Here is a 22,195-nt window from a genome sequence, read left to right as displayed (position 1 = left end):
CTGGTGTCCTCTGTTCATAAAATATCTGTAACAATTAGACTTGAACAGTTGTGGGTTGAAATTTGGAGGAAAACAACTCTGGGGAAGCGAGTTCCAGAGAGATGCAGTTCGGAGAATGAAAGAATTCTGATAGGCAGAAGTTCTGCAATATGGTTGAGTGACATTCCAGTCATGAGCGCTACCAGATGCCCGTGTAGCACGAGGGAAGGCATGGAGAGGTGGCACCATGGACGCAACTTCGTCTGAGCATTTGCCAAAAAAATATCTGTAAAATAATGCAAGGGAGGCAACATTCCTTTTTACTTGCAGGGGAGGTAGTTTATATGTAATGGCAGGGTTGTTAATGATTCTAACAGCTTTATTCTGAATTTTGTCTAGTTGTCTTAATGCAACCACGCCACAACCATTCCACAAGGGTGAGCAATATTCAAGCTGAGAGCGCACATGACTCTTATAAATTATAGCTAACTGCTCATCGGCGAAGAAGTTACGGACTCTGTACAATAATCCAAGTTTCTTTGAGGCGGTTTTAGCAAGTGATCTGACATGAGAGGTCCAGCTGAGGGCACTGTTTACTGCACGTGCACTAGCAAAAGCTCGTACTGTACTGTAGTTTTATATCACCACCATCCATACCGGTACCTCTTTTCCTACCCTTGGGTGGGATGAGGTTACAGTCCAGAAAGCCAGGGAAAAAAAAAAAAAAAAAAAAAAAAATGGAGAACTTTACCAAAGTCTGCCCAACTGAATGGGCCACACTCTCATTCACTCACCATTCATGCACTCAGAATCCTGACACTAATTCACATGGTTACAAATCCGCACTTACACTCTTCCTAACACCTATCACCTACAGCTAATCCAGCAACCAGCACCAGGAAAAAACAGGGGTGCCAAACCCTTGTATTAAACTCCTCCATCCAGAATTATTCTAACTGGCTTGATCAGCTGTCAGTTCCCTAGCCTCATCATTCTCTATCTTTCGCTTTTGAAGACATTCATTTACCATATCTACCCACCTTACTCTTGGCCTCCCATGCCTCCTCTCACCTTCAAACTTGCACAGATATAGCTATTTCATCATTCTACTTACACACTTTCTCTCCACACGATCATACCATCTAAGCACACTCTCTCTGACTCTGCTGTTCAGACTTCCTCACTCCACACCTTTCAGAATACAGTAACAATATTCTGAATCCTATTCACTCTCTGTACATCACTCACATTGCTCAAGAGCTTCATTTCTAAAAAGCTCTACAATTATATACTGTATGTAGTAGGTGGGGGCACCCATCATCCACCCACTTAGTGTAGTAGTACCCTGTTTTAGGGTAGCTTTACATCAAGTGGCAAGCCAAATGATTTTCTGTAAACCATGAAATCATTTAAAACGCTGGGTGGTAACCTTATAACCAACCAACACATGTTCCCTACGTGACAGGAAGTGGGTTGGCGAAGGGTTAGTGCATCTCCCCAGAGAACAACTAACTAAAAATATGAACAAGAAGCCTCGGACCAGGACTGACCAAAATATGACAACTAAGGACAGAACTAAGGACATGATACAGATGGCAACGTGGAATGTAAGTGGTGCAAATGATGAGATGAAAGAGAGAGAGATTGTCCAGGTGCTGATTGTCCAGGTGCTTCAGGGTGCGAAAGTGGATGTATGTGGATTAACTGAAACTAAATGGTAGGGTTAGAGTGTGAGAGAATGGGAGTATGGATGGGGTATATGTGCAGGAGTAGGTGAGAATGAGAGGGCAAAAGAAGGATTGTGTATTGTTGTGATTAACAGATGGAAGGAGAATATAAGAGAGTATGGATCAGCTGGCCCAAGGATTGTGTGGGTAAGAGTGAAAGTTGGACTACAGATGTGGGCAATTGTGTGCGTGTATAAGCCAACACAAGATCGTGCAAGCAGAGTGAGAGAAGAGTTCTGAACAAATGTGGAAGTGTGCTTGGAAAAGTTTGAAAGAAATGAGAGGGTGTTTTTGATTGGTGATATGAATGGTAAAGTAGGGAATATGAAGGTGGATGGAGGTGCACCAGGGTGTGCCTGCTGAGACAGATGAGAATGACAGTGCTTTAGTGGACATTTGTGCTGGGAGGGGGTTGGTGATAGTCCATACCCTCTTCAGGCGCAAAATGATCCACAGGTATTCATGGTGAGTGATGAGAAAAGTGGATGGTGAGCAGAATGAAAGGAAGGCAATGACTGATTATGTGTGTGTGGATGAAAGGATGCGACAATGTGTAATGGATGCAAGAGCATCTAGAGGTTGGGGGAGTGGACTTTCTGACAACCACTTGGTGGTGGTCAGAATCATGGTCCAAGTAAAATGGAGAAATAGAAGAAGGGAAGGACGGGAGGAAGGAGAGTTGTGAGGAGAGTGGAAAGGTTACAAGAGGATGAGAAAATGGCAGAATATAAGAGAGAAGTGGATGAACGATTTGGTAAATATGAATTGGAGCAGACTGGGGATGTGGAAGGTGTGTGCAAGATATTCACAGAAGAAATATGTGCAGCATGTCAGGTGGTATGTGGGGTGAAAAGAAGACAAAATGGGGTGCAAGGAACAGCATGGTGGAGTGAAGAGGTGAGACAGACCGTGGAACAAAAGAAAAAAGCATTTAATGAATGGATGAGAAATAGGGGTGTGGAAGAAGTTGAAAGATGGAAGAGAGAATTATATGTAGAAAGGAAGAGAGAGGTGAAAAGATTAGAAAGAGAGAGTTAGAAGAGGGTGGATGAGGAATTTGGAAGGAATTTGTGTGTCAAGTGGAGGGAATGTAAGAAAATGTTCTGGAAAGACGTAAAGAGAGTCAGACAGGGTGGCAATGAATTTAGCAGGGAAGTGAATGATGAAAATGATAGATTACTAGTCCAGAAGGGAGAAAAAGTGAGCAGATGGAGAGAACACTTTAAGGAATTGTTGAACATAGAGAATGAAAGTAATGCGAGTATAAGTGGCTGGGGAATGGCTGGGAGAAGGAGGGAGGTGAGAAGACTGGAAGGAATCAGTAGGATGGAAGTTGTAGAAGCAATGAAGAAAGTCAAAATGGGAAGAGCCCCAGAAATTGATGGAGTGTGTGGTGAAATGGTGAAGCATGGGGGAGAGATAGTAGTAGAACGGATGTGGAAGATGTGCAGATTGGCCTGGGAGGAAGGTAGAGTCCCGAAGGATTGGAAGTCAGGAATATTTATTCCATTGTACAGAAGGAAAGGGGAAAAAGAAGTGTGTGGTAATCATAAGGGCATTTGTCTTCTTAGTGTAACTGGAAAAGTATACAGTAGGATACTTATTGACAGATTTAGGGAAATAACAGAGGAATTAGTTGGAGAAGAACAGGGAGGTTTTAGGAAGGGAAGAGGTTGTGTAGATCAGTTATTCATTCTTAGATCTTTAGTGGAAAAGCTTCTAGAGAAGGGAAAGAAGTTGTTTGCAGCCTTCATGGATTTAAAGAAAGCATATGACAGGGTGGGCAGACAAGGATTATGGAAAGTATTAAGAATATATGGAGTTGATGGGAAGTTGTTGAATGCTGTGAAGAGTATGTATGATGGTGCTAAGGCTGCAGTGCATGTGGATAGTGAACTGAGTGAGTTTTTCTATTTGAAGGCTGGGTTGGAACAGGGATACGCCATGTCTCCATGACTGTTCAATCTGTGTATGGATGGGGTTATAAAAGAGGTACAAGATAGGGCAGTGGATGTTGGAGTGACCCTAATGAGTGAGGGCAGTGTTTGGAAACTCCCTGTACTGTTGTTTGCAGATGACACTGTGTTGTTAAGTGAAGATGAAGGGGAGCTGCTAGGCTTGGTGGATGAGTTTGGGAAAGTAAGAAACGGAATCTAAAGGTGAATGGAGGGAAGAGTAAAGTTATGGTTTTCGAGAAAAGTGAAGTCAGCAAATGTACAGTGAGGTTGGATGATGAGGAAATGGAAAATGTGAGTTCGTACAAGTACTTGGGTAGTGTGATGAGTAAAGATGGAAGTTTGGAGTGTGAAGTGCTTGAAAGGGTACAACAAGGAAGAAAGGTTGCTGGTTCCTTGAAGGCAGTGATAAGAAACAGGGAAGTGAGCATGGAAGTGAAAAATTATTACATGACAGTATTGTGATGCCAACTTTAACGTATGAATGTGAAGCTTAGACGTTGTTGGAGGGACACAAGTCAAGAGCGAGAGCAGTGGAAATGAGTTTTTTGAGAGGAGCCTGTGGAGTCACATGGAGAGACAGACTGACAAATGAGCACGTGAAGGAGCATTGTGGTGTGGATGTGGATGTGTTAGAAAGTGTCAGGAGAAACACACTGAGGTGGTTTGGCCATGTGGAGAGGATGGAGAGTGAGAGACTGATGAGGAAAGTGTGAGTGAGGTGGTGGAAAGAGCGAGGGGAAGGCCAAGGATGAGATGGAGGGATGGAGTGGAGAGGTATATGAGAGAGGTGGGTGTGAATTGGGACCAGGGCAATGAAATGGTGGGGGATGGTGATGTGGAGGCGATTTGTTTGTGGTCACCCTGTATGGGATTAAGGCGTCTGGCAACAGATAGAGAGATAGATGTACAATACATGAAGGCTACATTACTACAATAAAAAAAAAGTACAAGTGAAATACAGTCCGTCTGCATAATGCACAAGTTTCTACAACACGAAATGCCTAGAGCATGACGGGCGGGGGGGGGATTAAAATAATTGGTAGTGTGCGAGTTGGTTTAGAAAATGCTAAATCAGGGTTGCAAAATGAGCCGAATCTGGTGTTGTGCCACAAAGTGTGACCTACTCTTGTAGAACGCGAGAGGAAGTGATGCCATGGCCATGGATAGCGAAGATCAACTGATCAGCAAAATCCTGGCAGCCTTTGACAAGTTTAAAGATCATGTGAAAATGAACAAAAACTGCAAAGTGAGAGCTCAAGAGGATCTGGATGCCATAGAAAACACCCTCTGTTACTACAGAGACAAGCATGCCAAGGAAGTGAACCGAAGGCATCAGACTGATCACCACCTCTCCAACACAAGAAGATCCAGTGCCCTCACCATCAATCGAGGATGATGACGATGGTGTATCTGTTGTGTCTGCCTTGGGCTCTGAGAAATTCATGACTGATGTGGAGTGTGCTGGTGGTGGTGGTGTGATGAATGCTGGGGCCGGGGCACTGTAACTGCCTCGGAACCCATCTCTTGAAGTCAATTAAGCCTTTCCTGCATACATTTTAAGGTAAGGGTCTATTGTGTGGGTTATATTTACTGTATACATGTGTTTAATGTCCCATAATACACAGGCAAAATGACAGAATAGGGGCCAAAAGGGTGTCTTTTGAGGTTGCCACCCCACCAATTAGAATATACCCCTATGGTACCGGTATGTTATTCATAAAGCACAAACTTTCTAGAAAGCGAGGTCTTCTACCACCCAAATTCTTGCATAATAAGTGAAAGGACTGTAACAAACTATTCCAAGACAACATTTAAAATGCCCTATATTATCTATGTAGATGTTCCATAACTTCACTTAGCTATTTCTTAATACATATGGTATGGTACTGTAATTCCAAAATACAAGACTAACTTACTGTAATTCCAAAATATAGGACTATAATAAAAAAAAATACTTATGGTACAGGATCATAAATGTACATAAAATTTATTTGTATTAATTACAAAATTATACAGTAATCATGTTATCAGTCATAAACCCTTTAAAATTTCTATCCTACAATATAGTGCAACTGAAACATCTATAGTTTTACTGCAGGGTATACATTCTTCATAAGCAAACAATAACCTTACAGTACCAGTGAGAACATATCTCTGATCTTTTTTCTTTATGAAGGCTATTGATAATATTCACTGCCGTACATGGCATCACATAATTGCTCTCCAGTAGCATAAACACTGTGTTGGGTTAACATTTTCTAAAACGTAATGCATAAAAATACATCAGTCCTATTTTGTATATGAGTAGTACCGTATACAGCCTAACTGTAGAGTACAATGCAATGACAGAAAACTTGGGAATCAATGTTTCACAGAGAATTTTGTATGCTCAGTAGAAACGGAATACATGGCATAGTACTGAACAACCCAAACCATTAAAATAATTCTATTATTGGGTCCACAGCACTGCACAGGTATGGCACTGTTTAACAGCTAGTTCCATTACTGTACCTTAAAATCAATAACTTTCATTGAAAAAAAAAAAAAAAATAGAACTGATAATATATATATGAATCTTGGAGCCAAATTAGTCTGCTTCCTATTCATGCATACTGGTATAGTTACTTTTTTTTTTTCCCCCACACTGTAAAACAATGTAGCCTATACAAGTTGTATAGCCACATCTACTGATACTACTACTGTAAACACTTGATTCAATAAAGTGTTTTTTGCGTGATATTGTCTTAAGCACACCATATTACTTCATTTTCTTGCCCGTCTGTTCATGGCTGCAGCACACTGAGGGCAGTACCACTTGCCCTTGGGAGGTGCAGTGATGCCAACACATGGATAATGAAACCATTCCACAGGACACTTTGGATTATCACATGCAACCATGTCACCATATGAGACCTGATCACATATACAGTATCTCGGTTCGTTGGGATCGTAGGTCCAGTCAGGATTCTCAGAATTTGGATCAATAAGAGCATCATGAAGCAAGTCATCCGAAGGCGCTGGTGACGCCTCCATCACTGTAGCAGCAGCCAGGTTGCTTACAGAATTATGCTTCTTCTTCTGCTTCTTGTTACTTGACCCAGAACTTGTGTTGCCAGTGGTTGGAGTGCTAACCGTTTCCTGTGGTAGTGCTGAGGCTGCAAGGGCTGTTTGTGCTGCATTTGCTAGTTCACTACCAATTGTAAAATCATTAGTCTGAACACCTGAGGTGATGGCATCATATGAGGCCCTCAGACTAGCTGTGCGTCGACCTTGTTGCATCTGCTGTGTTGCTGCAATGGCTTGAGATGCTGCAGCAGCAATGGCATTACTCCCAGCACCCATATGACTTAATGTGTAAGAGATTGCTGGAGGTGGAGGAGATACAGACATACTTGTAACAAGGCTTGTTTCTAACCTCTCCTCCTTTTTTACTGGCACAACACTGGTTGTTGATGACTGACGACGTTCTGAGCTGCGAGAAGAGCTTGAGTTTGTGACAACATATCGGTTTTCCTTTTGATTGTCTCTAATTGGCTCATCTAACTCTAAAGACCTCTTTTCTAGCACTTCTGTTATACCCGGACTGTCTGCTTCAAGCTCGCACTTAAATTTCTCCAGTTCCTGATCCAACTTTCTCATATATCTTTCCAAAAGATCATGCATGTTTGTCGCTATGTTTACCTTTTCATCTGCATCATCGAGAAGTTTGTAATACTCCTTGCGGATCTTTTCGTACTCTGCATCTCTTTCCTGTGGCTTCATTTTCTTTGCACTTCCAAAAAATGTCTTTATCTGCTCCTCCAACTGGTCTGAAGTGTTTTGAATTCCTAGATCAAGCTCTCTCAAGTCAGTCGTTCGATCCCTAATTTCCTGTGGGATCTGTTCTATCACCTCCAGGAAGTCCTCTAGATACAACATCTTATACCAGGATTAACAGTGTTCAATGGATAAGGAACTATGGGCAATTTCCCAGTATGAGCCACAGCCACAGCTCCCTAGAAGCAGACCAAAACAATCCCCTGAATTTATACACAGAATAGTATCTAGGGGAAACCAAGCTATTGGTCAACATTCTCGTTCAAGGACGACACTGTTCTGCCATTGGACAACCTCGGCGAAGGTATTCACAAAGTATCTTAACTAGTTCACGGGGTAAACAAGTCACCATGACAGTGAATTATCGTCTGGAATCATTCTGTTCTGACGTACTTTTTATTATAATATTCTCTGCGGTTTGGCTGTGTAATGTTCGGTAGCTCATTGATTAATGAAAAAGGAAAGCAGGAACAATCAGTCGTACATACAACTTCTGCTCAAGAAAAATTATGAATGCCAAAGAGACTCCTATGTAAATCCTGCATTATTCTGTCTCCTTGCACAATTCGATGGTGAAGATTAACGTGGGTCTCAACACAAACGATGATATCTGACTGTAAACTGAGCTGCTGGCCGAGAAAGTAATGAAACTGCGTAAAATGCAATATAGTGCTAAGAAGTGAACTGCAGCATAGTGCCCCCGGAAACTCCCCGACACTCCCACCAGGACCCCACAGAGGAGCCGCAGCCGAACCGCGAGACTCAGTGCGACAACGGCACAAGTCAGCCTGGTCCGTGCGCCCCTATGACACGCAGCCGCCTCACCGTCGCCTTAGCAGGAATCCGACACTACCTTCGGGGAAAAGTACCGCCGGATCAGTTCGGGGTGGAGCTGCCTATCCAGCTCCAAACAGCGCCCCTCAGGAGTTGGCCTGTAGCCACTCCCACGTTCAACAGGAGTGTGCCTGTAGCCTCTCCGAAGGGTCTTCCTCCTTGGGACGGCCGGTAGCTGCCCGCCCCTCGCAAGGGAATCGGTAAACAACCGTCCTGAGGGTAATCAGGAGACAGCCTGTAGTCGCTCCCGCCTTCATCAGAAGGTGTCCTTCCAGGGACGGCCGGTAGCCACCCTACACCCCCTCCTGCAGGAGTAAGCCTGTAGCCGCTCCTGCCTTCGTCAGACGGCCTGTAGCCGCTCCAAAGGTGTTGCCCCCGAGTCGGCCTGTAGCCGCTCTGAAGGTGTTGCCCCCGAGTCAGCCTGTAGCCGCTCCTCCCTCCGGCAGAAAGAGACGGCCTGTAGTCGCTCCCGCCTTCACCAGACAGCCGATAGCCACTCCGAAGGTGTTGCCCCCAAGTCGGCCTGTAGCCACTCTTCCCTCCGGCAGAAGGAGACAGCCTGTAGTCACTCACGCCTTCATTAGACGGCCGGTAGCCCCTCTGAAGTTGCTGCCCTTGAGTCGGCCTGTAGCCGCTCCCCACCCCTCCTGCAGGAGTCGCCCTGTAGCCACTCTGAGGGAAATAAGGAGACGGCCTGCAGCCACTCCTGCCTTCGTCAGGAGACAGCCTGTGGCCTCTCTGAAGGTGTCCTCCTTGAAACGGCCTGTCGCCGTTCAACTCTTCTGAAGGAGATGGCCGGTAGCCACTCTGAGGGCAATCAGGAGACGGCCAGCAGCTGCTCCTGCCTTCGTCAGGAGGCGGCCTGTGGCTGCTCCGAAGGTGTCCTCCTCGAGATGGCCTGCAGCCGCTCAACCCTCCTGAAGGAGACGGCCAGTAGCTGCTCTGAGGGAAATCAGGAGACGGCCTGCAGCCGCTCCTGCCTTCGTCAGGAATTGGTCTGCAGCTGCTCTGAAGGTGTCCTCCTCAAGACGCTGCTGGTAGGTGCTCCCCTCCCCAGGCCACGGCCAGTAGGCGGCCCTTAGCGACAGCCAATAGTCACGCCCCTAGAAGGCCACAGCCAGTAGCCGGGCCCTGTGACAGGAGACAGCCTGCAGCCACTCCTCCGTCAGGAGCTGACTCCTGTCCTCCCACCCACGACTCAGAGGGAGTCCCCACCCTAGAGGAGTACTGGAGAGGCCCCGTGACTTCCCTCGGCCTCTTCTCCCTGCAGCCGGCTCTGGAGAGGACCCACCTGACGGACCCCAACATAGGCTGGTGCCATAGCCCCGCCCGGACGGTGCCGACAAGCACCGGGGACCGCAGCCCTCGGGAACCCCAGACAGCCCCCAGGACCCCAGGGCAGGATCTCCCTACACCCTGATCAAGGAGATCATCGTCCTCCGTCAGGAGCCTGGGCAAGAAGTGCAGGCAGTTGTTCAGCCCCAGCCCTGAGGGTCAGACTCCAGCCCCCAGCCCTGAAAGCATGGGGCCCTTCGCCACCCGCAGCCCTAGACGAGAGAGGACGCCCCTGTGCGTGATCCTGTGGCCTCTGGACATAGAGGCCCCCGGCGGAACCCAGTCCCATCAGTAGTGAGGCTGTGACAGCTCCACCGCCCCTGTACCTGACCGCCACGACCCCCAGATCTGAAAGGAGTGACAGTGATAGCACCATGTCCATGACTCAGTGATATAAGGACAGAGCAGTGAATTAATCCGTCATTGAAGGCATTAAGAAAACAGAGTAATATCAAAGTGGTGGGGTGAGTGAAAGTGACAGTGCAACAGTATGGGTCTGGTATAGCAAATATGTTACCATCTGATCCCACTTGCTATTTCAGAAACTGTACCCAGACCCTAGTGCCAAAACAACACTTACCAACAGTGAAGTAGTGCCAACCACCCCATGAGTATATATAATTCGGACTTCCTATAACTGATAGTGCATAAACCTCTGTCTAAATGCTATTCAATTTGATTCCAGCCGTATCCTGCATGATACTGATAACCCATATCTAGACGTAAGATTTGTAATGGTCCAGCGTATCTGTATACGTGACATCTACTCGTTCCACTGTACAACTTAGTAATACACATGTAAGGTTGTAGCCTTGAGTTTTTGTGTCCTGCCTCTCTTCTATTTGTCTAAGCTCCGGTCTAGAAAGAAAGCCCCACTACACACTAGGCATTTGAGGGACGGGAAGCCGACCCTTAAAACACCTAACATTACACTGCAAGTGAAAAAAAAAAAAATGGTAGGTCTATGCGAGATAACAGCAGAGATTAAAGGTGGTCACAGACGCCATGAGGCGCTTAGCCGCAGTGCTCAGCTACTTATCACGTTAGCACTTTTAGGCATAATGTTGATGATCAACCCCAGTCCGTTGGCCGAGCAGACCCAACAACTGCAGGCAAACTGAAATGCATGTGTGGTGGGGTGAACCTAACACCACCACCCCAGGAGGAGAGAGTGAGGAGGTGATACCCACCCCACTAGGAGATGATGGAGGGGCTAATTTACCTAACCCGATGTCCCTGCATCAACGACATATGTCCCTCATGACTCGGCACCCCTCTTCTGCGCAGCCAGACCACCCAGCATTGTACAGGGAAAGTACACTACTCTCCAGCAGAGGGAACACATACCAGAATCGAGGTGGGACTTACAAAGACAAGCTCCCAAGCACACCCTTGGATGTCGAGTCCTTTGGAATGGGCTCCTATTTGACTGAGGACTCAGGAGGAGCCTCTAGGGTTACTATCCCCCTACCTTGACGGACAGAGTGCATGCTTCACCGGAGCTGTGGCGAAAGCTGAGAGAGTACGGCCAGCCTCTTCCTCCTGACATTACAGGTACAGTACCTTACCAGATGGAAGGAGGACACACTCCACCGGAGCTGTGGTGTAAGCCACGAGAGTACGTCTGACCTCATCCTCCTGACGTCCCAGGACAGGTGTCTCCTTCCCGGCGAATGGAGGGCACGCTCCACTGGAGCTGTGACGAAAGCCGAGAGAGTATGCCCGACCTCTTCCTCCCGATGTCTCAGGGGCAGGAGACTCTAGCCCTACGGCAGGAGCGCAGACTCCGCCGGAGTCGCGACAACCACAGGGACGGCCATACAGGTGCCCACTCCCCGTCACCAGTACTGGCGGTGTCCAGGAGAGGCTCCACTGACCTCTTCCGCATCCCTGACCCTTGTAGGAGAGTAGACAGTGCCCGACAGGGCTGTCTGATGGAGGAGACCACCTCTGGCTCGACCTGCCACCTCTGTGGTAGAGAGAGGCGCCCCTCCCCTTGCATCTCTCCCCAAGAGGCGGGAGTCTCTCCCCCTACAGGCTCCCCACCAGAGTCCGTACCCGGCGAGGCATCCCCAAGGCCTGGTGTCTAGTCCCTCCAGCCCTGCCCTTCCCTGGTGCTGACAGGCTTCGCCAAGACCAAAGGCAGTAGTCCACCCTTGACTACCTCCTTCTGCCACTGAGGTCACAGCCCCCGGAGTCAGCAGGCCGCCCCAGGTGTCCACCATGGCAGCAGGGCTTCTCCCAGAGCAGGTGGCCGCAGTCCCTCCCTGTTGGCCGCCCCTGACGGGCATGAAGCCAACCCTACCCAGACGCTGCCCTCCTCCCGGCCGACCTTAGGCCCGGGCCTCCCTTGGTCCCTCCCCCGGACCCTGACAATGACGAAGGGCTGACGATATGCTGCTCGTCTACTGGCCCTCTTCAGCCCCAGCCCAGAAAGCCCTGCCTCCCGTAGGGCCAACGTGGCTAGAGAGCCGCCCACACACCGTCCCGCTCCTCTCAGACTACTGGCCATTCCAAGGGCCACCCTTTCCTGTGCAGCTCCCAGGACGGCATGCCTCCCATGCCTAGCCACCACCTGGAGCTCCCGAAGTAGGCCCCTTCAACCGTGGGCCATGTTCTCCTCTCCGACTGAACTGTGAGTAACAGGTCTCGTGACTTTCCACTCCCCCAGTGTGGTGATCTCGACCCCTAGTGAACCAACCAGTGTGACATTGTCCTCCCCCTCGGAGTGTCTCCCCAGTGCCTCTTCCCCCCATGCATCCCTCTTCCCTCCCCTTGGTGTCCCCCCCTGGTGAACCGAGTACCTGTGACTTACAAGCAGAGTATCTCATCCCATCCACGGGCTGGTTTCCCCTGGACAGTGCAAAACCTCCCTGTCACTCACAGAAGACAACACCCTAGTGCATCCTTCTTCAGTGTTGTCCCCCCCTTCTCTCCCCCTGGCCCCTGTCCCCATGGAAAACAGTCCCTCCCTATCCTCACTAACACCCCCCCCCAGGTGTGACATGCTGTATACTCTCGTCCTGTGTGACGTGGCATAGTCTAAGTCTAGCTAGGTTTTCCGTCTGTCATGCAGGTATATTATATTAGCTAGGACCTCGTCTATGTCCCGCAAACCTTTGGGCTTAAGGACCTGACTATACGAGCTGTCTCTGTGGATATACTGGATAGTGTTGTCTGTGAATATGCCGAGGGTGATATGCTTGATGCATTTGTGAGATATTACCATGACGTTGTGTGTGAAATACAGCATAGTGCCCCTTGGAATGTCCAGCTGCCTCCACCAGGGATTCAGCATAGTGCCCCCGTGAACTCCCAGACACCCCCACAAGGACCCCATGGAGGAGTAGCAGCAGCGCGCCGAGACTCGGTGCGACAATGGCCTAAGGCAGCCCGGGCCGCATGCCCCTATGACCCGTAGCCTGCCCGCTGTCGCCATAGCAGGAATCCTGCACTAGCTTCCGGGCGAGCCTCCACCAACCAACTTCGGGGTGGAGCTGTTTGTCCAGCTCCTGCCAGCACCCCTAAGGAGATGGCCGGTAGCCACACCCGCTTTCACCAAGAAGGTGCCTTCTTTCTTGAGACGGCCAGTAGCAGCTCGCCCCTCGCTAAGGAATCGGCCAGTAGCCGACCTGAGGGTAACCAGAAGACGGCCGGTAGTCGCTCCTGCCTTCGTCAGAAGGTGTCCTTCCGGAGACGGCCAGTAGCCTCTCCAAACCCCCTCCTGAAGGAGTCGACCTGTAGCCACTCCCGCCTTTGTCAGACGGCCGGTAGCTGCTCCGAAGGTGTTTCCCCTAAGTCGGCCTGTAGCCGCTCCACACCCCTCCTGCAGGAGTCAGCCTGTAGCCACTCCCGCCTTCGTCAGACGGCTGGTAGCCACTCCGAAGGTGTTGCCCCTGAGTCAGCCTGTAGCCGCTCTCCACCCCTCCTGAAGGAGTCGGCCTGTAGCCGCTCCCACCTTCGTCAGACGGCCGGTAGCCACTCCAAAGGTGTTGCCCCTGAGTTGGCCTGTAGCCGCTCTCCACCCCTCCAGAAGGAGTCGACCTGTAGTCACTCCCACCTTCGTCAGACGGCCGGTAGCCACTCCAAAGGTGTCCCTGGGTTTGCTGGCAGTTACTCACCCTCTCAGGCCACGGCCAGTAGCTGGGCCTTGGTGCCTTGTAGTCGCGCCCCTGGGAAGCCACGGCCAGTAGCCGGGCCCCACGGTCGGAAGTGGCAGAGAGCTGCCTCGCTGCCCCAGCGTGAGACGAGTTCCCCGACCCCCAACGCTGAAGGCGTAGAGGAGTACTGGAGAGGCCCTATAGCTTCCCCCAGCCTCTGCTCCCTACAGCTGGCCCTGGAGGAGACCCACCTGATGGACCCCGACGCAGACCGGTGCCGCAGCCCCTTCCTGTTGGCGCCGCCCAGCTCTGGGGACCACAGCCCTCGGGAACCCCAGGCCCTCCCCAGAACGCCCGGACGGGATCTCCCTACGCCTCAATGGCGGAGGAACTCCACCTCCGTCAGGAGCCTGGACGAGAGATTCAGGCAGTTGTTCGGCCCTAGTCCTGAGGGCTACACTCCTGTCCCCAGTCCGGAGAGTATGGGCCCCTTCGCCACCTGCAGCCCCGGACGAGAGAACACGTCCTTGCGCGTGATCTCGTGCCTTCTAGGTACGGCCTCCCCTGGCGGTGCCCCAGCCCCGGCAGAAGTAACGCCGGGTTGTCTCTCCGCCGCACCCGCCGCCCAGTGACCCAAAGGACAGTGACTGTGCCGACATTGTAGTGAAACAGTGATGAGGCGGAACAGTGAATTAATAGTAATAGACCCAAGTGTTTCTAAGCAGAATTGGAATAATAATGGTCTAACAGTGACGAGGCGGAACAGTGTATTGTTAATCACGAACCTAAGTGCTAGTGAGAAAGACCGACACAGAGTAACCATCATAATAGCAATACGAGAAATACCCAAGCCGTGGAGTTTGTTTAATAATTAACCAAAAGTCCCTTGCAACTAGAAAATAACGAAGTGAACACGCTACCAGTAAACTCCGCCTCGCTAGACCCCAGTGAGCATCATCTCTAACCTCTCCACACGCTTACAGACCTTGGACTGTACAAATCCCGCATACTCCGCCTCGAATGTTATCTCACTGTATGCCCTGATAGTATCCTGCGAGATACTAATTACATTATCTAGATATAAGTGTTTGTAATCGACCAGAATATTGTGTTTGTAATATCTGCTGTTTCCCTTGTCTGACTAATACAAGTGTAAGGTTATTGCCTAGAGTTTTTGTGTGCTGCCTCTCTCTTATTTGTCCTAAGCCCCGGTCTCGAAAGAGAACCCCGCTACACATTACGTGTCTATAAGGAACGGGAAGGCGAACCTAAAACACTAGCATTACAGTGTGTATGCCAGTTATACTCCAGGAAAGTGTAAACCCACATATGAGACATGTGTGCTGAACTAGGTGGACAGTGATTGTCATAAACATCGGTGCAAGTTGTTGTGTAATCTCAGCTTTGGCTATAGCACTGTGTGTGTAATCGCTCTCTAGTGATTGTCATAAACATCGGTGCAAGTTATTGTGTATTCTCAGCTTTGGCTATAGCACTGTGTGTGTAACTGTTCTCTGATAATATAGCAGTGTATCTTTTGACCCGTGGTGTTTGTGTTTTTCCTTCCTTGTTGATACTGACCCGGTCAGGAACAAAGAACCCAGGGTTTCACCGCGTCTGGACCCGAGAAGTCGGGGCACAGAATACGCAGCGTAACACAAACCACCACCCCTGCAGGCCGGTTGTTCTGAACACAGTGGAACCAATATTCTGTTGCAGCTGTCATCGCCCCACTGCAGCGCGGCACGGGTTAGTGTGGTATCTTTCTATATAGTTTACCTAATGTGTGGAGGTTTGGTTCCTGGTTGGACGCCACATTTGCGTCTCTCCATCCACTTAACATGGGCATCATAGAAGGCTCCACGTCACCCCATATGGTTACCGTTGAAAATGGCTTACTGGATTATAGGATTAGGCTTGTCACTCAGTGTAGAACCCCCTTAAAATGCCCGCCGAGCCCGCCACAGGACCTCTCACCTCACCACCCCCCACACCACCGCCGAGCCGCCACCCCACCACCACCCCAGGAGGACACACCGGTGAGGTTAGTGACCTCGGGCAAGAGGGTCATCAGGGGATCCCGACCCTGAGCCCCTATTCCCCGCAAGTGCCCCAACCCCAGGCGTTCAGGCAACCTGAACTACTGTGCGGGCAGGGTAGTGACCGTCAGACCAGGGGTGGGACTGAAAAGAGATCAGTCCCAGGTAACATCGTCTTGACGGTCTTGTTACACCCTCTAGGGCAGGAAGAGGCCCAAGGGCAGGAAGAGGCCCAAGGCTACGGCTATAAGAGAGAAATAGACACAGGCTACGGCCTGACAGAGTGTGTAAAGGGGAAGGTGACCCCAGGCTCCGGCCTTAACACGCTGAGGAGAGAGAGTTGCCTGTGGGCATCCCTCTCCAGTTGTACTTTGGCTACGGCCAGAATACGGTCCAGGGTAGAGAGACCCTGCTACCGTACGTGTAGCGCTACCCAATTACGGAAGCGGCGACTCAGGGCCGGCCTCTCGCCGGAGCAGACGGGTGATCCCGTTTCTCCATTAGTCGTTTCCCGTACGGGCAGACACTCAGCTTCGGCCGGGGCACGTACCAGGGTGGAGAATTCCCTGACGGTAGGATCTGTCCGTATTGGAGAGAGTGCGGCTCTTGAGCCCCTCACTCCGGCTTGTCTCCTACTGCGGGAGGAACACCACGTCGATGGCCTCTTGCCTCGGCGAAAGGGAGACCTCGATCACCCTATAGGTGTTCCTCGCACGCCGGGCAAGTTCACGGCTCCAGCCAAAGTCCACACTAGGGGAAGTAGAGCCCCAACTCAGCCCTACGAACACACTCAGGGAACCATGAAGAGCGTGAGTCTCTCTCTAGCCTCTTTCCCTTCGGGGAGCCCTTCGTCGCCATCCCGGCTTCTTGGCCAAGCGGAGGCGTTAGAGTGGTGGCAAGGCCCGATAGCGGATTTACCGCCCACACCCGGACGCTCCTTAGCACTGTCGGAGCCCTACAGGAGACGCTGCCGCAGCCCAGCCCTGACGGCGCCTCTCCCCCTGAGCACCTGCAGTCCCCGGACGCCCAGGCCTTCCACCGCGGTCCACGACGACGGAGACCCAGGCTCCCTCACGCCCCAGAAGCAGAGGAAGCAGGCCCGAATCCTCCAACTGTTCGGTCCTAGTCCCGAGGGCCCCCGATCAGGTCGAGGCCCCCAGACCACAGGGCCTCCCTGCACCCCACCAGCGCGGCCCTAGGAAGGAGCCGCCCCTCAGGTCGAGGCCCTAAACAAGGGAGCCTCCCTGACAGTAAGTACCAGTGACTTAACCACCCAAGAAACAAGGGTAAAACAGTGACAGTGACAGTGACCCCGAATACAGTGACAGTGATCCAATGCACAGTGGCAGTGTCTAATAAAAGATATATTAAACAATGGTATCATAGTAAGTCGTGCGCAAACGTTAAACAGTTCAGTCCCCTCTATAGGAAGGAAGCGGGGAGTTTTCTGTGGAACTAGAGGTAGGTGCGTGAGTGAGCCGATAAGGCAAGTGAAGTGCTCCCCCGCGACTAGGTGACAGTGTCGGATGTCGCCATACGCACCCTACCTCTATTATAGTAATATCTCCCCCACAGACTCCCGATCACAGTGAACCAAAGTGAGACTCCCCCGTTTATTATTATCCACCAGTGACACGACAATTAATCCAAACTGACAACCGCAGTGAAGTGATATCTCCTCTAAGTAACAGTAACACATATCCATGACTGCCCTGTGCCCTGTGTTAATGTATATTGGATCAAGTTATGTAAACGAGTGTATTATTGTATCTCTGTTCTATTATGTGTCAAATATTGTTGTATGTACACTGTAAGGAGTAGAACTTAAGCAATAGATGTGATTCGGTGTACTGTCTCTTTTTATGCCCTGTTCCTTTGTTAGTGCATTACATCCGGTCTAGTAAAAGGACCCCGTTCCAGTGCTCGTGTTTTTACGACGAGAAGTCGCCTTAAAAACACAGCATTACACCCCTGAAGTTGGGAAAAAAATAAAAAGTAATAACAATGGCAAGAAGGAAAGGGAGAAATAGGAAGATATGAAGGCAGACACAAAGACAGAATGAGAAAGTAGGAAGAAATATGCAGCACTACATCAAGTGAGTGGATGATGGTCGCCACCACCTACCATCACCATATGCAGGCACAGTGTAGTGTAATAAGGTCTGTCTTTGGTTGCGGAACCTGCAACGGAAATTATTCCTGCCGGAGAAACGATGAATCAGCTTAATTCATATCCTGTGTGGACAAGTGTCATGTAATTAGATTTGGTAAATGTGAGAAAAAGACCAGATTGGGATTTTAAGTTAGGAAGATCAACCCTACACATGTCAGAAAGATGACCATATCAGTGAGAAAGGTACGTAACATGTATACATTGCAAGTTGCTAATATGAGAACAGCATTCACATATATAAATGAAGACATGTTGAGAAAGATAACGTCATTCATCAGACCAACCCTGGAATATGCATCAGTAGTATGGAATCCTCATTTTAAAAAATACACAGATAAGATTGAAAAAGTACAAAGGGCAGCTGCAAGATGGATACCAAGTTTAAGAGATCTAAGTTACGAAGAAATATTAGAAAAATTGAATCTGTCAACACTACAGGAGAGAAGGAAAAGAGGAGACATGATCATGCTATATAAATGCAGCTCAGGGGAAGAGAAAATAGACATAAATGAATATATAACCTATGGTAAAGCATCAGCAAGAGGACACTGCAAAATACTACATAAAAAGAGAGACGATAAAGACATAAGGAAATTCAGTTTCTCAAATAGGGCAATTGCTCAGTGAAATGCACTGCCGAATGAAGTGTGTGCCAAAACTATTCATAAATTTAAGGATTAAGCAACGTTGGGTCTGGTTAGTACTTGGATGGGTGACCGCCTGGGAACACCAGATGCTGTTGGCATCCCTACATGTCAAGTGGGGTTGGTGGAGGATTAGTGCCCCTCCCTGTAAAACAATTAACTCTAAGCCATTGGCCACCCCATCTGGGATACATGGCGTCTGGCAATGAATGAATGAATGAATGTATGATGAAAATGGCTTAATGCACGGGACAGTACGAGCTTGACTCATTCCTGTAGATACAATTAGTTAAGAACACACACACATCTGTCAACCTCTCAGTCTGTTTATCTATCCATCTATTTATCTATATCTATCTATCTACATATATATATATATATATATATATATATATATATATATATATATATATATATATAGCGTACGTTGCATTACAGAGTTGTTTTATGAGACAATAAAAAAGCACGTAATACGTAACCCTTTTTGCATGCAAAACACGTATCAACGAACCTGCAGTTGTTCATATCCGCCAACTGCCTTCACCACCACCCTCTTGGGCATTATTGCTAAGCCTGTAATATGTTCAACTGTAATAAGCCAGATAGAGGATACTGTGAGCTTTCTGTAGCTTAGATGAGCAGACCACCCCGGCACTGGACACGACAGTCACTCGAGTGGTGGCCAGAAAGACACTGTGACCTTCTGACATTCCTCACTTCCCCTAACCACACTCCTCCTCCTTTCCTTCTCCCCCTCTCCACACAGCCATCCCTCCGCTCTATCCTGCTAGCAAGCCTACCCTCCCCACCCCCCGTAGACTTTTTCTCCTTGCCACCTGACAAGGAATCAAATTGTTAAACTTAGATGCATATGTACATTACTGACATAAGGAAACACAAGGAAAAGAATGGTTTAAGACTACCAGGTCAGAATATGCATGCCACTTACTCCTGTTGCCACATTTTATTTTAGATTCTGCCAGCTGTCTGTGGCTTCCAGATGCTTCTTTGCAGCTGATAGAGAACTTGGACTGAATGGATTATGAAGTATCTCCGTTCAGTACAGATCACACGAACTCTGGACACACGGTGATAAGCAATAAATAATGAGTTGGAGAAGGGTGAAAACCACATCTGCTCTGAAAAAATAAACATTCTTTGCCTGCCTGTGTCACGTCGACATAATCATTTATTACCTTCTTGGAAAAGTATACGAGAGATGCGTTACTTGTTCGTTTTCTGTCTACTCTGTATATCCTGTAATAACTGAAATAAAACTTAACAAATTAATCACGGTACGTCTTGGCCGAGATTCGATCTTAATCCCTCACTTTTCATACGGGCGCACGCTACCACTGACCCAGTGAGAAGATCTAATCACCGCGGACTTTTATACACTCCATTACATCCCCCTCTCCACACAGCCATCCCTCCGCTCTATCCTGCTAGCAAGCCTACCCTCCCCACCCCCCGTAGACTTTTTCTCCTTGCCACCTGACAAGGAATCAAATTGTTAAACTTAGATGCATATGTACATTACTGACATAAGGAAACACAAGGAAAAGAATGGTTTAAGACTACCAGGTCAGAATATGCATGCCACTTACTCCTGTTGCCACATTTTATTTTAGATTCTGCCAGCTGTCTGTGGCTTCCAGATGCTTCTTTGCAGCTGATAGAGAACTTGGACTGAATGGATTATGATGTATCTCCGTTCAGTACAGATCACACGAACTCTGGACACACGGTGATAAGCAATAAATAATGAGTTGGAGAAGGGTGAAAACCACATCTGCTCTGAAAAAATAAACATTCTTTGCCTGCCTGTGTCACGTCGACATAATCATTTATTACCTTCTTGGAAAAGTATACGAGAGATGCGTTACTTGTTCGTTTTCTGTCTACTCTGTATATCCTGTAATAACTGAAATAAAACTTAACAAATTAATCACGGTACGTCTTGGCCGAGATTCGATCTTAATCCCTCACTTTTCATACGGGCGCACGCTACCACTGACCCAGTGAGAAGATCTAATCACCGCGGACTTTTATACACTCCATTACATCCTTCTTTTCTCTCCTTGGTGATTAATTTGGTGAGTTTCGAATACACAAGGTAGCGCTGCATCGGAGGCCACCTCGGGGAGGCTGCGGATCGCACCAAACAGCCCATCCCCGGGACTTAAGGACAGGGATGCTGTCAGCTAACCAAGGAACAACATCAAACAGCCAACCAAGCCCCGCCTCACATCCCTCTGCTGCCACCAATGTAATAACTGAAATGAAACTAAACAAAATAATTAAGATCCACGCCGAGATTCGACCTCACGCCCACGCATTTCATACGCGCGCACGTTATCACTGAAGTAAATAGGACTTCTCACCCCGCTGCTGGGCAACTGTAATAACCGAAATGAAACAACAAATTAATCACTGTCTTGGCCGAGATTCGATCTCGGGCTCCCGCGCTTCATACGTGCGCACGTTGCCTCTGAGCCAAAGAAGAGATCACCTTAGATATTAATTTGGTGAGTTTCGAACACACAAGGTAGCGTAAGTGTCGGAGGCCACCATGGGGAGGCTGCGGACCACACCGAAACAGCCCATCCCCGGAATGAGAGCAGGGACGCTGTCAGCTAACCAAGGACCAACACCAAATTGCCAACCAAGCCCCGCCTCATCCCACACCGCTGCCAACCAATGTAATAACTGAAATGAAACTTAACAAATTAATCACAGTCCTGGCCGAAATTCGATCTCGAGCCCTCGAGCTTGATACGCTCTCACGTTACCACTGAGCCAAAGAGAGGACCCTCAGAATATATTTAGGCAACGCGGGCTGTTATACACCCCATTACAGTTCTCCAGTTCTTTCTTGCCTCATCTGAAGTGTAGGGGCCCGGGGTTAGGTTGCTTAGTCCTGGCACTGAAGGTGACAAGTTGCTCTTCCCCTAGCGGTATTCTAAGAGTAATAAACTCCAACTATCTCTGATGTAACCCATGTGGGCTTCATTCAGTTGGAGCTCCTTATCCCATAGAGTCCCAAGCATTCATCTGGTTAAACTGTACGAGTATGGTTACTACCCAGCGCAGTAAAGTTACCTGGGCTACGATAAACATTTAGTTTAGCACTGTGCTGAGCCACCAGAAGGTAGTACGTAGCCTATCAAGTCGGTACCCTCACCACCCACTCACTTGATACAGTACTACCTTCAGGTGACCTAATTTTCAGCTAAATTTTTGACCTCCATAATAATTCCAGTGCTGTCTGTGAATGACCTGTTGCAACAGGATTTTCACCAAGCCAGTTTAAGTTCATTTACGTGAAGTCAGGTCATTTTAGGCCGGACTGCTCATCTACGTCAAGGAAGCACACTGGAATGGGATGTATAAAAGATCGCCAACACAGCAGATGCGTGGGATATCTCTCCTGCCTCAGTGGTCTACATCACCTGTCCATAGTATGTGCTGGACCTGGGAATGAATCCTGGCTAGTACACTGATTAGTTTGCACGCAACAAGATTCGTTCTGTCTTTACAACCTGATCAGAGGTCTCTACAGTGTGGTCAGAAGCCAGAGAAAACACAGG

General features: G+C 48.7%; 2 protein-coding genes across 2 annotated transcripts in view; both read right to left on the bottom strand.

Annotated features, from left to right (window-relative positions):
- Positions 1 to 19,191, bottom strand: part of LOC145417539 (NADPH-dependent quinone oxidoreductase VAT1-like) — a 46,853-nt gene extending 27,662 nt beyond the window's left edge. Inside the window, exon 1 of the mRNA XM_080286251.1 lies at positions 19,117 to 19,191. Coding sequence (XP_080142377.1) covers positions 19,117 to 19,167 — 51 coding nt within the window. The 5' untranslated portion in view covers positions 19,168 to 19,191. The remainder of the gene's footprint in view (positions 1 to 19,116) is intronic.
- On the bottom strand, positions 6,428 to 7,644 carry Ing3 (Inhibitor of growth family, member 3). Its single transcript, XM_080264950.1, has one exon. The coding sequence runs from the start codon at positions 7,580 to 7,582 to the stop codon at positions 6,428 to 6,430; it is 1,155 nt and encodes a 384-aa protein (XP_080121076.1). The 5' UTR covers positions 7,583 to 7,644.
- Positions 19,192 to 22,195: the final 3,004 nt, after the last annotated feature.

The sequence above is a fragment of the Coenobita brevimanus genome, chromosome 14 (assembly GCF_032717465.1).
Source record: "Coenobita brevimanus isolate Jiangsu-jjx chromosome 14, ASM3271746v2, whole genome shotgun sequence".
Taxonomy (NCBI): domain Eukaryota; kingdom Metazoa; phylum Arthropoda; class Malacostraca; order Decapoda; family Coenobitidae; genus Coenobita; species Coenobita brevimanus.
The sequence above is the reverse complement of the archived record's forward strand: the minus strand, read 5'-3'. Positions and strand labels throughout refer to the sequence as shown.

Excerpts from the sequence above, each read along its gene's own strand:
- Ing3 (XM_080264950.1), bottom strand. The coding sequence starts at position 7,582 with ATGTTGTATCTAGAGGACTTCCTGGAGGTGATAGAACAGATCCCACAG.